This window comes from Parasteatoda tepidariorum, chromosome 5 (assembly GCF_982258835.1).
Source record: "Parasteatoda tepidariorum strain Cologne lab strain chromosome 5, Ptep-v5.0, whole genome shotgun sequence".
In the NCBI taxonomy this organism is placed as follows: Eukaryota; Metazoa; Arthropoda; class Arachnida; order Araneae; family Theridiidae; genus Parasteatoda; species Parasteatoda tepidariorum.
Window position 1 is genome coordinate 64,407,289 of NC_141759.1, and position 21,543 is coordinate 64,428,831.

At 30.8% G+C, this 21,543-nt stretch overlaps 1 protein-coding gene across 2 annotated transcripts; it reads left to right on the forward strand.

The window, feature by feature from the left end:
• Positions 1 to 932: 932 nt before the first annotated feature.
• Positions 933 to 21,295, forward strand: LOC107441067 (fatty-acid amide hydrolase 2-A). Of its 2 annotated transcripts, XM_043051707.3 has the most exons (9): positions 933 to 1,085; positions 7,428 to 7,610; positions 9,554 to 9,773; positions 12,465 to 12,674; positions 13,938 to 14,057; positions 16,063 to 16,223; positions 17,919 to 18,005; positions 19,989 to 20,567; positions 21,192 to 21,295. In XM_043051707.3, exons 1-9 carry the CDS (start codon positions 1,077 to 1,079, stop codon positions 21,198 to 21,200), a joined length of 1,578 nt encoding a protein of 525 aa, XP_042907641.3. In that variant the 5' UTR covers positions 933 to 1,076; the 3' UTR covers positions 21,201 to 21,295. The 2 variants fall into 2 exon arrangements, with proteins under 2 accessions (XP_042907641.3, XP_087020241.1); XM_087164115.1 differs by lacking the exon at positions 21,192 to 21,295 and having other exon boundaries at positions 19,989 to 20,670.
• The last annotated feature ends 248 nt before the right edge of the window (positions 21,296 to 21,543 follow it).

Genomic DNA, 21,543 nt, shown 5'->3' on the forward strand with positions numbered 1-21,543 from the left:
GTATCACACGGTTTCTAAGAGTTTATGACGTTTTTTTTTACCGATCATAATTTTCAAAACTTGTAATTAAATTCATATCGAACTACTTATCTATTATTTGTTGAATAGTTACGTTATTTTAAGGAAATACTTCAATAGAAATGCTTACAAAGAAAAGGAAGCCAAATTAAAAGTAATGTTTTTTCTAATAGCAAATATTGAAGAATAATGAGGAAAATCGCATTGGTATTCGCATGGAATAAAAATAACCAACTTCACGTATGACATTCTGATAACCATTACAAACTTTTATTTTCGTCCTTTTTCATTTTTATTTCATCAAATTAAGAACTAGGCAAGAAAATAAAATGAAAAATCTCGACCAGAAAAAAAAATACACTAAACAGCTCTCCAGACCCGGGATTTCAACTGTCTGCTACATAATATCCTATTTCAGAATTGATTAAACGATAGGATGGAAAAAAATATTTCTATATTTATTCACTAAAAGTTTTCATTATAACTCATAAAATTTTGATCATCAAATATTTATAAAATGATTCATAGTTTTTTGCTGATTTATGCGTTCACATTTACTTATTAAGTTTTAGGAGTTTCGCCAAAAGAAAGCTGATCACTTAAGGTTTCATAGCCGAAAAAAATTAGGAACCACATTTTGAACGTTTCTAAAACTATTAAAATTTTTAAAAAACTCTCTAGTCTGAATAGAAAAATTCAAATTGAAAACAAAATAAAAATTGATTTTTGATGCTGTTTAATAGTTTAATGATGTCAATGCATTTTCGGAAGTCACTTAGCCCTACGTTCCATGTTTTTTTTATTACAAAGCTTTTTCCTTTTATTGTTTCCAAGCTTTCTTTTATTATTTTTTTGTTGTTGTAAAGCTTATCATCTGAGTAAATAAAATGTGTAGTGCTGTCGGTGACGAATTAGTCGACCTTGTATTGTAATGGCATTTATTCTAATCTTACAGTTTAAGTTTAGAGCTACCGATACTGACAATTAGATGTTTGACATTATTTATCAGTATTTAACAGCATTTGGATTATATTTCAGAGCTTGGATTTTGTGCTACTATGACTGGAGTAAGAAATTTTCCATCATATACCTTTTTAAAATCTAACGAACTATAATTATTTCAAATGGTAGTTCTCTTAACTTGTAGTAGATTTTGCTACTTTACTTGCACTTTGGTATTCGTTTAGTAAAAAAAAAATTAACAAAAACATGAATTTTTTTTTTATTTTACTCAAACATTCACATTTAATTTCAAATATGTCTTTTTTTTTCATTTTTATTATACAAAATGTACATCTATTACTGTTATTCTATTTTATATTTTATTTTATTATCGCCGTTGAACAGCCGACCCAATTTTTTGAGTTCACGGCTACCAATGTTCAACGCCTTGTAATTTTTGAACCAAATCCGGAAGGCAAAGGAACTTCTGGATCAGTACCTCCAGAGGTATTTATTTATTTATTATGGAAACTAGGATAACTTTTTGACCCCGACATATTAAACATGCACTAGTCACTTTTTATACACGTGTGATTCATCGGCCTACTGGATTCAATCGTACGTTCTCAGGAGCATGAGTCCAATGCACTGCCAACTAGGCTATACCGGCCCACTGTTATTCTTTTACCACATTCTATTTACACTATATCTATTGCGGTATTCCTTTAATGTAATTTTGCAATATTTAATTGCATTAATTATTTCTTGCTCCTAGATTATATTAATTGTTTTTTTTTCAATATCACACATTATTTTTTATTTTCTTTCAGTTAACATAACGAAATAATGAACTGTGCGCCAAAAATAAATTGACCATCCCAAACGACTTTTAATCTAATAATTGGATCTTCACGTTTTATAACTTAATCTTAATAGTTCAAGGGGGTGACGTCATATTTGCTAATTAATTAGTGCAGGCGATATTTTAAGAAACGAAAGCGCACTTTCTCTGAATAAACAGGGCGGATTTGGATTTCGGACCCCCAAAATATAGGGGCAGTCGCAATCTGGGAAATACTGTCTCCATTGCTTGGACCCTTTAATGTTTATTTTACTTTTTGCGTATTTCGCTATATCTCGAGAACTTTCTAAGCATATAGAAGAATTTTTTGCTCAAAATTATATAATAGTTAATTTAAGAGATAATTCAGCACAAAAAATAAATTTCAGTAAATATTTATTATTTTTTACGATTTTATTTAATATGGACTGTGGAAATATCATTGCTTTGGTTCGAAAAAATCTCATTTAAAGACATTCCTTGAGCACTTTTGGACAAATCTGGGCATTTTCCGAAAATTTGACGCACTTATTTTATTACGATACCAGTTTTAGGAGATTCGCTCTTTTCAAAAAATTTAAAATATTCACAGTGTCCACTCTGTTGCTTCTTTAATATGAATTGTGAAAATATCATGTTTTGGTAAAAAAAACTCTCATTTAAAGACTTTCTTTGAGCACTTTTGGACAAATGAGGCTTTTACAAAAACTTTGACGCAAATATTTTAACATGAAGCCAGTTTTAAGAGAGTTGCTCTTTTTAGAAAATTTAAAAAAATTCATAAAGTGCCCGTTCTTTTGCTTCTATATGTACTGTAAAAATATTACGTTTTGGTAAAAAAAATCTCATTTAAAGACATTCTAGAAAGACTTTTGGACAAATGTGGACATTTTCAGAAAATTTGACGCACGTTTTTCAACATAAAACCAGTTTTAAGAGATTCGCTCTCTTCAAAAAATTTTAAAAAATTCGCAAAGTGTCCGCTGTATTGTTTCTTTAATAGTGGCCGAAAAAAAATTTTTCTTCAATAATAAGGTATAAAATTTTTAAAGCATCTAACTCTACATGGCAAAACAAATACCTTGAGAGAAAGAGTCGAATAATTTCTCAGAAATCAAATTTTAAATATACAGCATCTTTAAAATATCATTTCTCAAGAACTATTCAACAAATTGCTATGCAAAACTAAATGTCTTAAAATTATGTAAAAATTTGAATTCCGTAATATTCAAAATCTTTTCGGCTATTATTAAACAAAATAATGAAAAATAGTAAATAATTACTAAAATTAGTTTTTTGATGATTGGAATTATCGTTGGTTGAAAGAATTTCATACTTGTGTGTAAAATTTTTTCTAATCGCTTAAAAAGTTCTCAAGTTATGGCAAAATTACGCAAAAATAATCGGAGCATTAAGGGGTTCGCAAACTTTATACCGCTCTCGTGACCGGACTATTGGACTTTGGCAGTCAGAAATCCGTATCCGCCGCGAGAAAAAAAAGGTATTCAAAGAAAGTACGTTTTTGTGTCTCATTTCGTAACTCAAAATATCGTCTGTGCTTATTAATTGGTATTTCAAACCTTTAAGCTTGAGTCCTAGAACTTAAAAATCCGATCATTAGATCAGAAGTTATTCAAGGTGATCTTTTGTTTAAAATTTTTTTTTGGGTTCACTGTTTACAGAGAAATATTAACAGAGTAGTTATTTTGTATAATGAATAAACATATTGGATCAATAATTTTTTACCTTTAATACTAAATTAAATATTGTATTTTAATTTTACTTTTCCGCTAATACTCTTGTATTTTGAATTTCTAGTTTTCAATATGTGTACTAAAGAATGTTATTTTTTCTATTTGCATTTGTAGTTTTTCTGCTACGTGTATTCTGCATGCATATCTCTATACTTATTAAATCCACAACAAATTAAAGTTTAAAAATTTAAACATCCAAAATTTATTAACTGAGTATTTCTGTTTTAATTACAATCATGCACAGTAATTTCACAACCGATATTGTTCATAGAAATGTTATGATATTAAACATTTAATTTATTAACAAATTGTAATCAAATCTCGAGTTTTCACTTTAAGTTTTAACATATATAAGTTTAACTTAAGGTGCTCTGTTTTTAATTTGAATATTAGTTTTGAAAAAATATATTAAAACTTCGTATATTTAACTAGTTGCAAAAAACAGTTTTAAGTCCAATTGTAAAGCAAGGAAAACAAAACTAACAACTTATCTCCGGGACAGAGCACGTGGAAGCATTTTAAGTTAATTATGATGCAGAGCACGTAAGAGGAAATAATGGGATGTTAATTATTGGTATTGTGGTATCAATAATAATCAACTTAGAAACTGATTTTATCAATGCTTTTCTTAATAAGTGGAATTTATTATTAATGGATAGTGTTTAAAGTACATTCTAATGTAACAATTCAGCGATTTTTAACTTCACTTATTTAATGCAATTTTTTTAAATCTTAAATTTAAATATTCAATAATTTTTTTGAACTTTAATACGAGTAGGTTGTATATTTGAAAAAAATATTGAATTTAGTGGCATTTTAAGAACACTGTAGCAGTTAGAAATAGCGTAATCGTTCGAATTTGATCTAGATCAGAATCGCACAATGGTAAGAAGTAGTTGTTAGGTGCCAATTGTAAATGGTGATGCAAATGATATCAATTACGAACGGATTTGATAGAGCAATAAGCTCAAACGGTATTGTAAACTGAGTCTGATTAGTGAAAAGAAAAAAGAAGTAATATCGCATTGAATGCGACATAATGTGACACAGGCTGGTGACAAAAATGTGACAAGCTGAGACATAAATGTGACATAAGCTAGATAAGGTTTCATTTAGCGTCGAATGGGAAGAAGAACAAACTTTGCTAAGTCTTTCCATAAACTTCGAAGATAATAGGAAGTTTTAGCAACCACCTCTAGCATTAACACTCTTTGGAATCCACAACGCAGGCACGAACATTTCTCTACAAATAGCGGCACGCTAAGGGTTGGAAAATAAGGTTAGTAATAAGGTTTACGTAAGGGAAACTCTACGCAAAATCTCTCTATTGTGTATTTAATGCAACGAAATCTAGAGCAGTTATTATTGAGATTTTGCATAGGGTCCTCCTAAGTCTAACTATGCTATTGGAACTACACAACGCATGCGCAAAAATTTCTCTACAATCACTGTGTCCCTAAAAGATAGAAAATAATGTTAGCGTTACGGTTATCGGAAGGCAAGAACTATGCAGAAGTTTTCTAATAGATGTTTTTGACAAACACCGTTTGTGAAATATCTGTATTTAAATTAATAAGAAACCACAATTAGCAAACTTGTCGTCCCAGTAATATAAAAGTAATAAAAATAAATAATAAACATGCAAGTAATAATTCCTAAATATGATTGCCGTTCCAAATATATATTACATATTAACTGTAGACATGACGTATGAACTGTAATTCAAGAATTAAATGAATCTGTCTTTCAATCCCTTTCCCAGTAAATATAATTCATTAACATATTTTATCCTTACACACACTCTTAAGCGGAAACCAAATTCTATAAATAGATTCTCTTTCTGCAAGTGGACTTAAAAATCTAAGAACTGCTTCATGATAATTGCGTGAAAATCTATGCGTGATTATCTATGCAAAAATATGCATGAAAATCTATGCAAAAAATCTGTGAAAATATATGCGGGCATTTTAAAATGTTTCAAATATTAAAGCAAGGATAATCTGTAGTAATGAAATGTACTGCAAAATATAAAGAATTATATTAACTAGCCGTTATTAATGCTTCACTGCTTATACATTTTTAATTTCCAAAACTAAGGAAGTATGTTTATAAATTTGGAAAAACTAGAGTTATTTCTAGCCCAATCCTGGATTCGTTGCTCAGGTTTAGAGAAATGTTTCATAACGTCTATTACGAGTTCGTCTATTATCATCTACATTTTATGGTCTACGTTTTTATCAGGGGAAGATTCTCTCTTTTGTAACTATTATTTTGCATCACAATGACCTGTAATAAAAATAGAAATATAAACAGAATGCATATCAGTCATTATATTTCAAAACATGCACTTTATTATCAATATTTCCTTTTCTTAAACTGTGTACAATAAAAAAAGTTAATTTGTTTTCAAATTGCTGGTAGTCTCTGTGAGATTTTGCGATGAAGTGCTATGATTGTCTCATTCTTTTTATTATGTTTCGTAGCATGAGATAAGTGGTGGACATCTCGGATCCGTGTTGGGTTAGTATGGGAAAAACTTAAACGTTGCTATCTAGACAAGCAAGGTATTATTTCCAGTGGTTAATTTTATCGCACCACTGGAAATAGATTAATTAATTGAACAATATCACATCCGAGTCTGAATAAAAGTTTAGAAAATATTAAGGTTTTTAAAATAAATGGAGGTATTATGTGTGAATTTCTTTTTTTTTTTTTATCTTATATCATTTTACGCATATTGCCCTTACCGCTTTAAAACTATTAATTGAAAAACATAAATTTGATTTTATTGTGCATAGCACAAAAAATGGTTACGAAATAATACCATTCCCATACAGATTACAATGTTAAACCAGTGAATATGTAAAACGGTACCTGAGTACTATTTCGATAATTTCATTTTGACATTTTTCGATTCAACGTTTAAAAAAAATGCTTAGAAAATTACACTGCACTTTCCTAGACAGCATGGGCAGATGCGTAAATTGCTATTAGTACAACTTTTTTCGTCCCGCAGTGAACTGATCGTTAAGACACGGTTCCCAGTAGAACACGGAAGTCAAGCATCACTGGCTGCGGTCAGTGTGAGGATGGGTGACCACTTGGATCAGTCTACGAAGGGACCGAGTAAGTGCGGTATTGGTCCTCGTCAAACTGTTCTACCGTAAAGTCCTCGACTTCAAGTGCAGGTCGTAGAAGCGGGTGGGCATCCCCTCTGCAAAGGATAAAAATTGTGATGATATGTCGCCAGATGATCCACAGAGATGTTTCCGATAGACTGTCCGTCGCTAATATACCGCCGCCAATAGCCCATTGTTCAGTTCTGGTGTGACGTAAATAAACCACAAACGCAACCACTACAAAATGTTTTATGTATTATACCTTGCTAACGTCTAGACAAGAAATTCCATCATTTTGAGATTGGTTTCATTCAATTCCACATGAACAATTATATCATAAGCAATACCTGATATCAATATCCAGATCTCAGTTTTTTCTGATATTAATTTTTAATTTTTTCCCCTTCATTTCAGTCACGAACTTTAAATGTCCAGAGTTCGTTATTTTTAATTCTTACAATGCATCAGAAAATTGAGACCACTTGCAATATTTAATAATACAAAAGTACACGTGCTGAAATTAGGAGACCTACTAAATGTCAGAAAATCTTTATACATACAATCTTACAAAATATAATAATTTTGAAAAGTTTAAATATCATATGCTAACAAATCCTAGTTTCCTCACAAAGTCAAATTTTGCTATTGGCTTTAACCAATTCTAACATTAGCAATTGTAAATAATTAAAATATATTTCAGAATTTTAAGTCAACGTAGAAACACTTTTTTTCACTTCTACCACATTCTTTCAGGTAGTATTTTTGTTGGTGGAGGTCATAAGACGTATTTTGATCTTAACAAAACCTTTATCAGACGTAATTATTTCTTTCATCTACAACATTTTTACGGAAAAGACAAAACCACTACCACCGATTGAGAATGGTATTCTACTTTTGTCTGCTTCAAATTTGGCTAAGAAAATCCGGAACAGGCAGGTAATTTAATTGAATAACTTTTATACAATATCTACATTATTTAATTCACATATTCAGAATTATCTTAAGAGTGGTCTAGTTGCAAAATTACAAAACAACAAGCATGCAGCGCTAGTCCTACAACCAATAGGGAACTATAATAGGGGGTCATACGAATAGTGAACTATTAAACGCTGTCTCTCTTTAGAAGTTTCAGTAAGGTAGAAGGAAATACATAGTGTTCACATCACTGATGCCATTTAAGATAAAGTGCTTTTGCCCGGTATTCCCGACACTATTGTTTTTTCTAAATTTTATTTATTTAATTTGAAATTTTAAGAACCATGATTTGTTTTTACTCGCTCTTTCCTATATTGATGATTTTTTAGGTAAAGTGTAATTACCCGGTATAAACTTGTCCGGTACTCTTTGCATTGATTATTTTTAAGTATAAGAATCATTATCCGATATTTCTTACACAGGCTTTTCTTCTAATCGAAATTATGGGAAATTCGTCGCCATTTCGAGGCAAAAGAAAAACAGTCTAAGGGCTGAAAGCAACACAAAAGGATGTAAAATAAATATTAATGCAAAGTATGGGAAATTCGAAATGTCGAAATGCTTTTAAATTCATTTTGTCATTAAAAAAGTTATATTTTATTTTCCATTTCTATCTTCTAAAATCGAAAATAAGTCCGGTGTGCCGAATCTGTTTCAGAAAAAAAAGGCAACATGCATCCTTTACGTTTCTCCATCTCCAAAAGATATAGAATAGAGCCCACCCCTATAGGGAGGTAGCTTGAAATTCAAGGACTAGCAATGCTCGCTTGTTGTTTGGTAATCTTGCTTTCTGGTTATCAAATTCTACTTCCTCATCTCGCATATTAAACTATAATAAATTGTATATGGACTCCAGTTAAGTCCTTAATCAACATTTTGCATATTTTTCTTTTCATTTTCTTCAATAAAATACACTTGATGGAACTTAGTTACCAAATTTTAATTTTTCGGTACTTTTTAAATCTGGTTTAGGATCTTTCTAAAATATTGTAAGAGTCTAATAACACAGTTCAAACATAAAAACTTAACATTTTGTTACTAAGTTCAATCATTTCAAGGAATATAAGTTCCTACTATGCATATGCCATTTGAACTTCCTTAAAAACATTTATAATGATGGTTTATGATAATAATGATTGAAATAATGATAGATATATAGTATAACAACCATGCTTTTTAAAGAAATCTCTGTAAAGTTGTTATCAGTTCAGTGCAGGTTCATCTCGTGACGGCCAGACTATAGTTTGTGAATAACTGCTTATTCATTTAATAAAAATCAAAAAAAAATTTTTTTGAAGGATAAAACAAAAAAGAATTATTAAACTTAGCTAGGAAATAAATCCTAGAATATGAATTACAGTTTTGCAGGACACTTCTGAGTAGAATAGAATTATGCTTATCCCGACTTTTCAGTAATATAATGATAGGTTATTTAATCGAAATTAGGCTTTTTTTGTAGTTAAAATAAGAAAATGCTACCATTTATAACGGACAATTCAGTTACTTTACCAAAATAAATTCTTTTGACTTTCGTGAATGAAATGTGAGGCAGATAATCTTTATATTTTGTAATTTAGTCAAGTAAAAATGAATTTGTTGTTTTGTAGTTAAAGTGTGAAGTAACTAAATTTTATAATGTAAAGCTAATTTATTAAGTCAAAATGAATTTATTGCTTTGTAATTAAAAATGTTAAGTAGCTAAAAATATATTGTGCCGTTAAGTTGCTATATTAAAAAGAATTTATTATTCTGCAGCTTTAAAATATAAAGAAGTTAAACTTTATATTGCGTAAATGAGTCATTAAATCGAAATGAATTTATAGTTTTCTACTTAAAAAGTGTGATGGTTGAATATCACACTGTGTAGTTGAGTTGTTAATCAGAATTAATTGCTTTCTTTGTAGTTGAAATGTGAGGATGTAGTACGTGCTTACGTAAACAGAGCGAAAACTGTCCAGCTATACACCAATGCTGTAACAGACGCACGTTATGAAGAGGCGATAGAAGATGCCATAAAAATCGATCGTTTCCTAGAACGAGGTGAAAAGACCCCAGAACAAATTGAGAAGGACACTCCACTATTAGGGGTACCTTTTACTTGTAAGGAAGTAATTGGAATAAAAGGTAAAACACACTTTATATGTCTTTAAATTTAAATAAATTTGGTTTGCATTTCATCTAAATGAGACACTACTATTTTTTGCCAGCTAACATTAAAATGAGCAAGTTAGATGTTACTTTATGTAGAAAACATTGAAAATATTATAATTAATATTTTTTTTAATTTTTATTTTAATTCTCTTCTTACAGAGAACTAAATTCCGCACCTAAATTTCATGGAGAACTAAATTCCGTAATTAAAGCTAAATTCAGCAATTTTCCCTTTTAAAATTAAAAATTATTGAAATTTATGTCGAAAAGTTGATTTTATTTAGTATGGTGTTAGATTCTACAAATTTAACTAATATCTGAAAATACTATATATTTACAAAATAACTTGTCATAATTTTATTTAAGGAGAAATTCATAAAAAAATAGCCAAGTTGTTTCCTTCCGATTTATTATGAGCAGAGGTAGTGAAGAGGGATGTTGATGAAATCGAAAATATCAGAGAAATTTACTTGAAACTTAAAAATAATCTTACTTACAAAACGAATTTTACAAAACGAATTACAAAACTTTCATAGTAAGACAATTGAAAATTGTCTTACTATGATCTTGCTAAATAACTGCGTCATGTGTTTATCGTTCGGGTTTAGCATATTAAATTTGAATTTCAAAGACAATTATTGTCCAAAAGTAAAAAGCTCGGATTACGACAGGTGATGAATATTCATTCAAACCAATTAGTTGAAAAAGTTTGAAAAAAACATGTAACAGGAAATTGGTGAGGTTTTTTTAAAATTAAATGCGAAGGCTTGTTATTTATCGATTAAAAATATAATATCTTTTAAGTGAAAGAGTGAAAGTGAATTAAATGAATAACTGGATTGGAATATTATTTTAATACAACAGTTAAAGTCAAAAAAGTGCGAGGAATTCGTCAGCGCGGAAGAAGTTAAACTTCGTAACCTGCGACGTTAATTGTAGAAGAATCAGCAGTCGTAGAGGATCACTAGTTCTATTCAACGACTCTTTTTCCTGCTCCCAAATAAATTATATGTGTATAAAAACAAACTAAAAAAATATTTTTAGAAAAACAAAAGTTTTATGACTTTTATTATTTTTATGTTAGTGAGAACCAAAACAATATGGAAATGAATGAGGGAAACTGGATCCTACCACGCGATTTCCCGGTCAATAAAAATGTAGCGTTAAACGTTTAACGCTTTCTTGTTGGAAGTCGCATAAGAAGTATAATTTCAAAAATATTTATAAAAAAACAATACTTTTATGACTTTTATTATTTTTATGCTTGTGAGAACCAAAACAATATGGAAATGAATGAGGGAAAACTGGATCCTACCACGTGATTTCCCGGCCAATAAAAATGTAGCGTTAAACGTTTAACGCTTTCTTGTTGGAAGTCGCATAAGAAGTATAACTTTAAAAATATTTATAAAAAAACAGTACTTTTATGACTTTTATTATTTTTATGCTAGTGAGAACCAAAACAATAAGGTAATGAATGAGGAAAAACTGGATCCTACCACGTGATTTCGCGGCCAATAAAAATGTTGCGTTAAAGGTTTAACACAACCTTGTTGGAAGTCGCATAAGAAGTATAACTTCAGAAATAACGTCAGCATATTTTAAAAAACAGTCCGGAAATTCTTTCTTAAACAAAAAGAAAAGCAAAGCAGAAAATTTCAGAAATCAACAATGAACTCTTTGAAGAAATATTCTAAGTTGGCCACTTTATCAAAGACTGCTACCATATTATCAGATTTCCCTAATGTATTAGTTTGCTTGCAATAAGCATTGTAAAAACTTACTCTCGATTTACTCTTTTTGAAAATCTATGTATATATATTTCTCTTACACGACGACAAAAAAAGCCTCATTATAACTCCACGAATGGCAACGCTAGAAAATCGACCAATGATTGCCCCTGAAAATGTCACATGCCAAATCTAAATGAGGTGGCTCAACATATAGCGCTTTTAAAAACGGAAACTAAAATAACCTGAGAGAGCATCAGCTGCTGCAATCTCATACTATTAAGCTAGGCAGAAGTGAGTAGTCTTTGTCAATAGATCTCTGTTTTGGTATTTTGTTGGAAGCGCTTTTTTACACGAATTTATATATTACGAATTTATTTGACAATTTTTTATTTATATCACGAATTTATTTGTTTTATTATTGTTATTAGTTATTCATTGAAAAATGAGTCTCAGTCGTGCTGTTACGCTTTAAGATTTTATACTATAGCACATTTCTAATAGGTTTAACGAATTACATTATTAATTATTTGAATTCAAATTTATTTTAATGACTTAGTATTTACTAAAAATGTAATTTTTTTCTTAAAAAAGAAAGTTGTTATATGGATTTGAATGATTGTTTTGAATTCTTAGAATTTTCTGCATTTGCAATGTACCTAAGTTAGTAGCGAGCGGAGCGAGCTTGGTTTGCGAAGCAAACCATATAAGATTATTGTAGCAATTTTCTTGGGCTGGCGAGCGTCAGCGAGAAGGGGGCGCAGCCCACTAGTTATTAATTACTGTATTATATATACAATAATATATTATCAAGGCTTTAAACTTTTATACGAAATAAAAAATATACCATAGATAAACTTTTCGAAGTTTAACAATAAAAGCATCACATTAGATTAGATCGTTTGTTTCTAATATAATCTCCCATTTATTCCAGGTTTATACCAAACAGCAGGTTTATACAGGGATAAAGGAAGAACTGCAGAGGAAGATGGTGATGCCCCAGCACTATATCGCAATGCTGGTGCTATACCCGTAACTGTAACTAATGTTCCAGAACTGTGCAGTTGGTGGGACTCAACAAATATCATCTTTGGTAAAACAACGAATCCATATGATAAAAGGAGAACACCTGGTGGTAGCTCAGGTAATTTTTGCATAACTAAAGTACGAAAAGTACCATACATCACTCGTATTTTAAAAAGTGGGCTACATCATTTGTAAATTGAAAAGTTTGACCGTATAACGGTAGCATACCTGAGTTTGAAATCAATATAAAAAAGCAGTATAAAAAAGTTGCATAAAATTTACTGTTTTGAACTAGCTGCTGTGCAAAAATATAAGCCTTACGAAGTAAATCTATAACCATAATAACAAAAGAGCAAGATTCGTTCCGTTAAAGTTACAAAATAAATCAGTCACAACGGCTTCCTTCAATATAGGACAAGTTTTCTCCGTAACAATTATGAAAGAAATTCATAGTCAGGCTGGTTTTTTTACGTACCAAAACAAGTTTTGATTATAAAAGTCACACAGTAAATCTGTAGTGACAAAAGACTTTTACGATATGGAACAAGTTTTCTCCGTTAAAGCTACAAAATAAATCTCTACTCGAACCAGATACAAATATTTTAAGCCAGAGGAATTTGTATCAAACAGTCATCATCGGGATTCGAACCTGGGTTATTTCATTGGGTGGCGAGAGCTCTTTTCCTTGAACCACCGTGGTTCCAGCGTTTTATAATGAAGAAAAGTCTGGAACTCTCTTTACCTTACATATTGAAATCATACTTAAGTGTAGAAACGTTTAAAAATCTAGTCACCCACTCATATAAACCAAGCACCAAAGTTTGGCACGCTTATGATCTTCGTTAATGCGCAGAAGGTAGAAAAGAATGAAACAGAAGACTCCCTAAATTAATTGTTTTAAGTAAAAACACTCAAAAAACATTTATATTTGTAAAGATAAAGAAATTTATCCTGTTTCTTTAAAAAAAATTGGGAAAGTCCATTTCGCTAAGTTGGGGGGGAGAGACAAAAATATTGTGTTAGTGAGAATTTTCCTTCAATATCATCTCAATTTGACAATAAAGAGGAACCATAGTTTTATTCATATATGCAGATTAATTAAATAATTGCTGAAAGATAAGAACAAGCACAGAAAATAATTGTAAAATGATTTGAGGAAAAGTAAAGTTATCGGGCGGCAAGCAAAACTGTACGCCAAAAACTAAAATTTAAACTGACGGTTTTATTCCGTTTATGATTAGGATGAAAAACCGTTTTGACAACAAAACAGCTATAAACAGTCAAAATTTTCCAAGAATGCCCAGAAAAATATGGGGTACTTTTTTACAGTGTATTTTCTCCAAAAAATTTAAAAAAACTAACAGCTCATAAAATTTTGCAGGAGGTGAAGGAGTACTTCTCACAACAGCTGGAGCAGTGATTGGAATTGGTACAGATTATGGCGGCAGCATAAGAGTACCTTCAGTTTTTAATAGTATCTATGGTCATAAGCCTTCTTCCTGTAAGTACTCATAATCATTTTTAACAATTTCATAGAGATTGATAAAATTTGTATTATTATGCTTACAAATGCCTCAAATAAAAGCATGTGTACAACTAGCTAACCTAAAGTTTGAAATTTTTCAATAGAAAATTAACAAAATTGAAAATAATATAACGATTTCAATTCAGCATTCACATTTTTACCATGAGTTTTGCTAAGAAAATGAATTTTACTACCGTTTAGTTTGTACAGTCTACACAGTTCTCTTATTTAAATATTTTTTGGTAAAATATGTCATCAGGTAAAATATATCATTTGGTAATCCCAACAATTACTAACCTTTCGGAAAAAAATCAACTAATGGAAAACGTAAGGAGATAGAAATATACAGTTTGATGAACTGGTTTATTCTCATCAAATTCCAAAATTATTCACAAAAGTCGTCCACAGATGAAGCTGTTGAGAATTGCGTCATACAGTTTGAAATTCATTCAAATGTCTGAATCAGAAAACTATGATTAGTTTTCTTAATGATTTGGCAATTAATATTTTATTTTGATTTGGTTATTCTAACTGTAACTTTATCTTTATTTATTTTTCTTTTATGTGGGCGTATCATTATTAAGTCTTACTCTATGTGCTTTTAAATTTTGTTCGTTTGTCATTAATTTTTCTTTGCGTTTACATTTCAATTTTTCTAATTGCTTTTCCTTATTTGCTTATCCATTATGGGGCCTCATGGCATTGTCAGTTTTTGGTATTACCACTGACAACAGAAAGGTTCCTGTGTGTTGGCAGGCTGTGTACTGTCTTGTTAACACACATATCTTTTTTTTTTTCGTTTTCTGCTTGAATAGTATTTCTGACTTTCTACATCAGAATAGTTTCTAATACAACAAAAAAAAACATTATTCTATGGTTTTACCTGTCATTGACGCCATCTGCTGACAAACTTTGAAAAAGGTTTAAGTCTTTTCGAGAATAAAACTCGGTTTCCTAAGAATACAGCTGCTAGTACATTTCTGTCTCCTCTCATTTATCTTTAATTTATTTTTCAAATCTATTTTCGTATCTGAGACACTAGGATTTAAGCGTATTCCATGTATCTATGTATCTATGCATTCTATGTATCTATGTATTCTATGTATCTATGTATTCTATGTATCTATGTATTCTATGTATCTATGTATCTATGTATTCTATGTATCTATGTATTCTATGTATCTATGTATTCTGCGTATCTATGTATTCTATGTATTCTTTGTATCTATGTATCTAAAACTAGAGGTCACAAAATCAGTGTGTCATTTTAGCGACACTAGGTTTTATAAATTAATCTAAGCATCTCGGAAAAAAAGAGATTGCAAAATCAGTCTGTAATTTTTTTTATGATAAATTTTACCGAAAAATATTCGTTTAAGAGAATTGTGTGCTCTATACGCACAAAAATTTTATTTCGTTACTCAATTGACTAGGCACTTTTTTTAAAATAGCTGCAAAGAGATTTTAGTGAGATATTTTTGCAATAAGCATACTTAAGTAAATTTCAGAAATATGTGGAGCAATGATAGGTTGTAGTTTCGTCAAAACTGACGTAATATCCTCTCAAAAGGATTTTCCAAAAAAAACTGATTATAGCTGAAAGAATGTCAAAGCTGAGAATTTTATTACGGAAAATTAAATAAATGCTTAAAACTTTTGAGAAGTAATATTTTCTTGTGCAATTGTTGGGAGAAAAATGTTGGTTCTATAGAAATGTAGTTAGAACAGTACCCAATATTTAAAAGATTTCATATTTAAAATTCCATGGTTAAAAAACATTCTTCCTAACTCAATATTCATTTCTTTTTTTTTATTAGTAAATACTTTAGTTTCTTGACATTACTGTTGCCATTTGCTTTTCAAAAAAAAAATTTTTTCGAACAGGTATTGTATCAAATTGATGTTATTATTATCTAATACTATTTTGTCTCGGGAAATGCTTTCTATTGTTTCTGAAATGTTGCTTTTGATTTTATAATAGGTATTGTGTCAAATCGTGGCTATTATCCGTGGATTGAAACTGAGAAAATGCCATTTGATCACATCAATACTACAGGTCCTATGTGTAGATATGCCGAAGATTTAACTCTTTTGTTGAAAATTTTATCGGACAATAATCCAAAACTGCAGTTACAAAAAAAAGTAATGCTATTGAAACGCAAAGAAACACATTGTTATACTTTCTTTTTTAGGCATTTCATTTCTTATTTTATATGATAGAGAACTACATTTTAAGTCATCCAATAAAAGATCAAAATTTTATCGAAAATGCAACCATTTAGTTATAAATTGTTTAGGTTTGAATAGTCTACATTGTTTTTTGGATTGCGTTGAACTATAGTTTAGTTATTTGCTGAAACTCAATTTGAACTAGATTAATGCACTTTTTAAAGTAGACAGTCTACACTACACAATGAGTCAAATTGCCCGAAAAATGGTTCAACTTAACATTTTATTTAGTTTTGCACCATATAATACTTGAAGGTAATCATATTTTAGTTCAATCTTGAAACAGTTTTTCAGATTTAATCAACATTTGTTCCATTTTCGTTTTAATTTAAAAAATTAATTTCAATATTTTTTGGATTAATTATTTACATTTCGAAAAACGAGTTTGCTGGTTAAATGACCTTTGATTATTAAGTCCTATTGCAAATAAAATTTTCCCTGGCCAAAAAAATGGTTTTAGTTTGGGAGATAAATAAGCGATTTGGAGAAAAGATTATATTCAAATAATGTTATTCAACCACCAAAATTAACTTTTTATAAGTAACCTAAAATGTATTATTATTAACACAACCTGAGGAAAAAAACTACACTGTTTAAGAATTGCATGAATTTTCAGTCCTAATGTATCAAGTTGTATTTTAAAGTAATTTAAGTATGAAAATAAGTATATAAACAACTCCTACTTGTATAGGAACATGGTTCAATAATTATTATTTTTAAACTATTTGAACAATGCTTTAGCAATATGTTGACATTGTGAAATCTTAAAAATGTAAATTAACAGACTTTATATTTGCTTTACTGTAGCGTGAAATTTTTATAATCAGCTATTGGCATAGATTGATGAATTGGGAAAAAAATTGATTTCGAAAAAATGATTTATAAAAACATTTCTCATCGCATAGTTATATTTCTGAAAAATGTGTTATTACGGTCTGTAAGAAATAATGAAAATAAAAAACATCTTGTTCTTCACCTTCTCTATACATGTTAACATATGGAACGTGGTTTTACTAGGAATGTACTTGCCCGGTATTCCCTGCACTGTTGTTTTTATTATAAAGTTAAGAACCATTAACCTGCAAAATGAAAAGAAATATGGGCCATATGGTAAATTGGTCCGCGTAACGCTCGATGTGTACTTATCTGATCTTAAGCTCTATACAAATCCTTATCCATATGTTTATCACTATTTCGAAATTAGTGGTTTTACCCATCAAGATTTCAAAATTGGTAGTTGTGCCCATCCCGATTATGGCGTTCGCCTTTTATTTCATGTGGGTTCTTCTGAACTTTTCCTAAACGTTTATATAAATTACTTCATTGTTTAATGAACTGCATGTTCATAAAACATTCATAAAATCCAAATTTTGTCGTTAGCACATTTATCCATGCAGATTTCGTTGGAGGATTATAAAATAACAGCATTATAAACAATGGCTATTTCTTACCTTTAATTGTTTTATGAATTGAACATCTTTACAATTCCATAAGACAATATCGAAAGTCAGGATTGCCAACAATTTATTAAAGAAGCGTTGATAGATTAATTGAGTTCTTAAACAATTCATTTGTTGAATTTATTCCAGATTTTTTTAAATTTTCAAGGTTGATTTCAAGCATGTGAAAATATACTACTTAGAAGAATTACCTGGTGCTCCTGCCATTCCCAGTGTGAAGAAAGCCATTAAAAAGGTGAGTAAAAATAGCAAAAAATTATAATTTTCCATATCCTTTATCACGAAACCCTTCAAGCTCATATTTTTAATATGCTGCGCATAATTTTTCTAAACTTTTACTATGTTGAACTAATTAATAGACTTTGAATCACATATTCAGCTAAAATAGAAAACAGCCACATTGTATGCATATAATGTTGAATCTGTTCACAGAAGATTAATTGTTCGGCCTGATTTTTTTAGGTACGTTACACTCAGTCCATATCCCTTTATACTAATTAAAATCAGGCTAATTAGTGCGATTAGTCAATCAGCTTACATTGGCCTAGACGTATTTTATTTCATAATCACCGTGTGTGACTAATCCTCTCACTGTCTAGCTGCATCTAGACATTATCCATGAGTTCATACACTCTCAAGAAATCCAGGGCAAGCAAAGGGTCCGTCGCAAAAGTCTCATTAGAAATGTGAAGACAAGGCAGAAAGTGCTCCGGGGACACACTCTCCACTCCGCCCTTTGCACAAACCAGGAAAATCCTGTTGACATTGCAAAAGGAGCCTCTCCTCACATGGCCACTGGCAAATCTCGACAGCGCCGTCTGGTCGACTCTATATCGCAGGAAAGGCCAATGGAGCCCCCAGGACATCTCCACCAATACCAATCATGGGATGGAGGGACCCTCCAAGATTTTAAGTCATTGTTTTTCCTGATGGAGTAAAGCTCGTCAAAAGTCAATGAGGCAACTGAATACAATAACTCAACCAAGCCCTGCTTTGCCAAGTCGTCAGCGACTTCATTTCCGTAAATCCCCACATGCGAGGGAATCCATTGTAGGTGCACTTCGTAAACCACAGCAATCTGTCTAAGTAATTTCAAAATAGCGATGCTAGTGCGGTCACCAACATTTAACCAGTCCTTCAAGTGCTGCAATGAACTCTTGCTATCAGATAACCACCGTTGAACAGTCGACCCTATTTTTACCAGGTTTACGACTACTATTGTTAAAGTTCGTAGCCTTGTAATTTTGATCCCAATCAAGAAGACAAGGGAACTTCTGGACCAAGTATAGGGAGAAATTTGCCTTCGTGGAGGACTTTTTGATGGAACTAACCCGCATTATCATTACATGGAGAGGAAAATCACGAATACCTCCCACAGTTAGATTGACGGCAGGGGGACCCTAACTCATGATCTTTCTACCTTTGAGGATATTTCAAGTCAGCACTGTGGTCGGTGCGAGATAGATGCAGAATTAGTATCGACCAGCTATGCAATGAGCATTTTCATCGCCTCAGGGTGTCTTGCAAACAGCTTGAAATAAGTTTAATTGAATATAATTTGATTTATCCTCTAATTGGCCTATATGAGTTCATTACTATGATCCTAAAAGCTGCCACGCTGATCGGAAAATATTTGATACTTTTCAAATTTTCCCAGTGCATTGATAAATAAAGGTGACATTTTGCATTTTTCAATTAGCTTACGATATGTATGTTAAACTCGGTGCATACGAAATACTATATATAAGTGTGATCACACACTAAGAAAAAAGTATGGTCAAAATTCATAGAATATGGTAAATTTTATCGTGTTAATGACTCTACAGGGACGCCTAAGAGCTTGGTAATTTTTACCGAATTGTTTTGGTAATGATTTGAGTAAAATTAACAATAAAATATGGTTTTACAATATGTGATGAATTTTGGTAAATCTGGTAAAATATGGTAAATTTATCACGATACCTTGTATTTTTTATTTAATCTGTGATAACAAGAATTATAATTTTGAAAATCATAATTACCGATAAACCATTGCTCTAGGAACCGAAAAATAACCAAAGAAATGTTTTAAGTACCATATGATTTCGTTTCTTTTTCCTTACCAGAAATATCATTACTATACTGCACAATGATTTAATAAAAAAAATTCTCCTTGCGCAGTGAATAATGATTTATACGGTCAAATAATATTTATTTATATTATTATTTTCCTTTTCAGGCTACGAACCATTTTGAAGAGCAATATGGAGTAAAGGCCCAACCATTGAAACTAGAAAAATTTAAAAATATCATCTCCTTGATTGCTAGCAAATATCTAGATACTCATGCTCCGCCTTTTAAGCTAATACTAACCGATGCAGAAGGCGAAGTCAACATATGGTTAGAATTCTTTAAAAGTCTCTTTGGAATGTCAAACCATACTTTGCCATCCATTTTCAACGCAATGCTGGAAAAACGTGATAAAGACAATCACTATTATGAGTGTTTGAAGCAATTCGATTCCCTTGGGCAAACGTTTCAAGACATTTTTAAAGAAGATGCTGTGCTTTTTCTCCCAACTCATCCTGAGCCAGCTCCGTTTCACCATCTGATAATGTTCAAAACTCTAAATTTCATGTATACACCCATATTCAATTTGTTAGGGCTCCCTGCGACAAGCATACCTGCCGGCATGTGTGATGGACTTCCGATTGGTATTCAAGCTGTTAGTGGGCATTGTAAAGATCGCCTGACAATAGCTGCAGCATTAGAGTTGGATAACGTGTTTGGAGGGTGGAAAAGTCCATGTTCGATTGATGTAAAAGGAAACAGTCAGTGAAAAATAGTACTAGAACATTTTTCACGAAAATTGCCTGCAAAGCTTATGAAATAGTTTGAAATACACTTTTGTAAGAAATTAAGAGAATTTGCAGGCTCAGTCAATTATCTTTATCAATTTTACTCGACCGATTTTAGTGAAATTTGATCTGTACATACATTGATATAATACAAAACAAATATCCATTCAACAATTGTAATACAGACTCATGATCGTGCTTAACACTCGTTGAAATCGGAAGGTATGAAATTGCCACAAGACAATTCAGGACAATTGCCACGGGAAATGATAAACTACTTTATTTCAAGAATGTAACCACGCTGCAAGGCCTGTATATTTGTAAAAGGAGACCATATTAACCCATTTTTGTTTTGTTTATTCTGCAACCGTTGTTCCATACCTTCCGACTCCAACGAGTGTTAAGCACGATCATGCGTGTGTATTACAATCGTTGAATGGTTATTTGTTTTATATCGTATCATTGTATGTACATATCAAATTTCATTAAAATCGGTTCTATAGTTCTAGAGATAATAGACCAAATGTGTAAATTCTCTTTATTTCTTACACCGGTGTATAAGAGATATACATAAAGAGATAGAGATAAAATGAAACAATCTGTGATAAAATAGTACTGGAACATTTTCCATGAACATTGCATGCAAAGTTTATAAAATAGCTTGAAATACACTGTTGTAAGAAATTAAGAGAATTTGCAGACTTGGTCGATTATCTCTAGAACTACTGGACCGATTTTAATGAAATTTGATATGTACATGCATTGATACAATACAAAGCCAATAACCATTCAACAATTGTAAAACACACGCATGATCGTGCTTAACACTCGTTGGAGTCGGAAAGTATGAAAAGCCACAGGCAAGAATAAAAGCAGTTAAAGTAGTTTATTCAAAAGTAAATAAAAATATAACACAGTGAAAACTTTTAAAACATA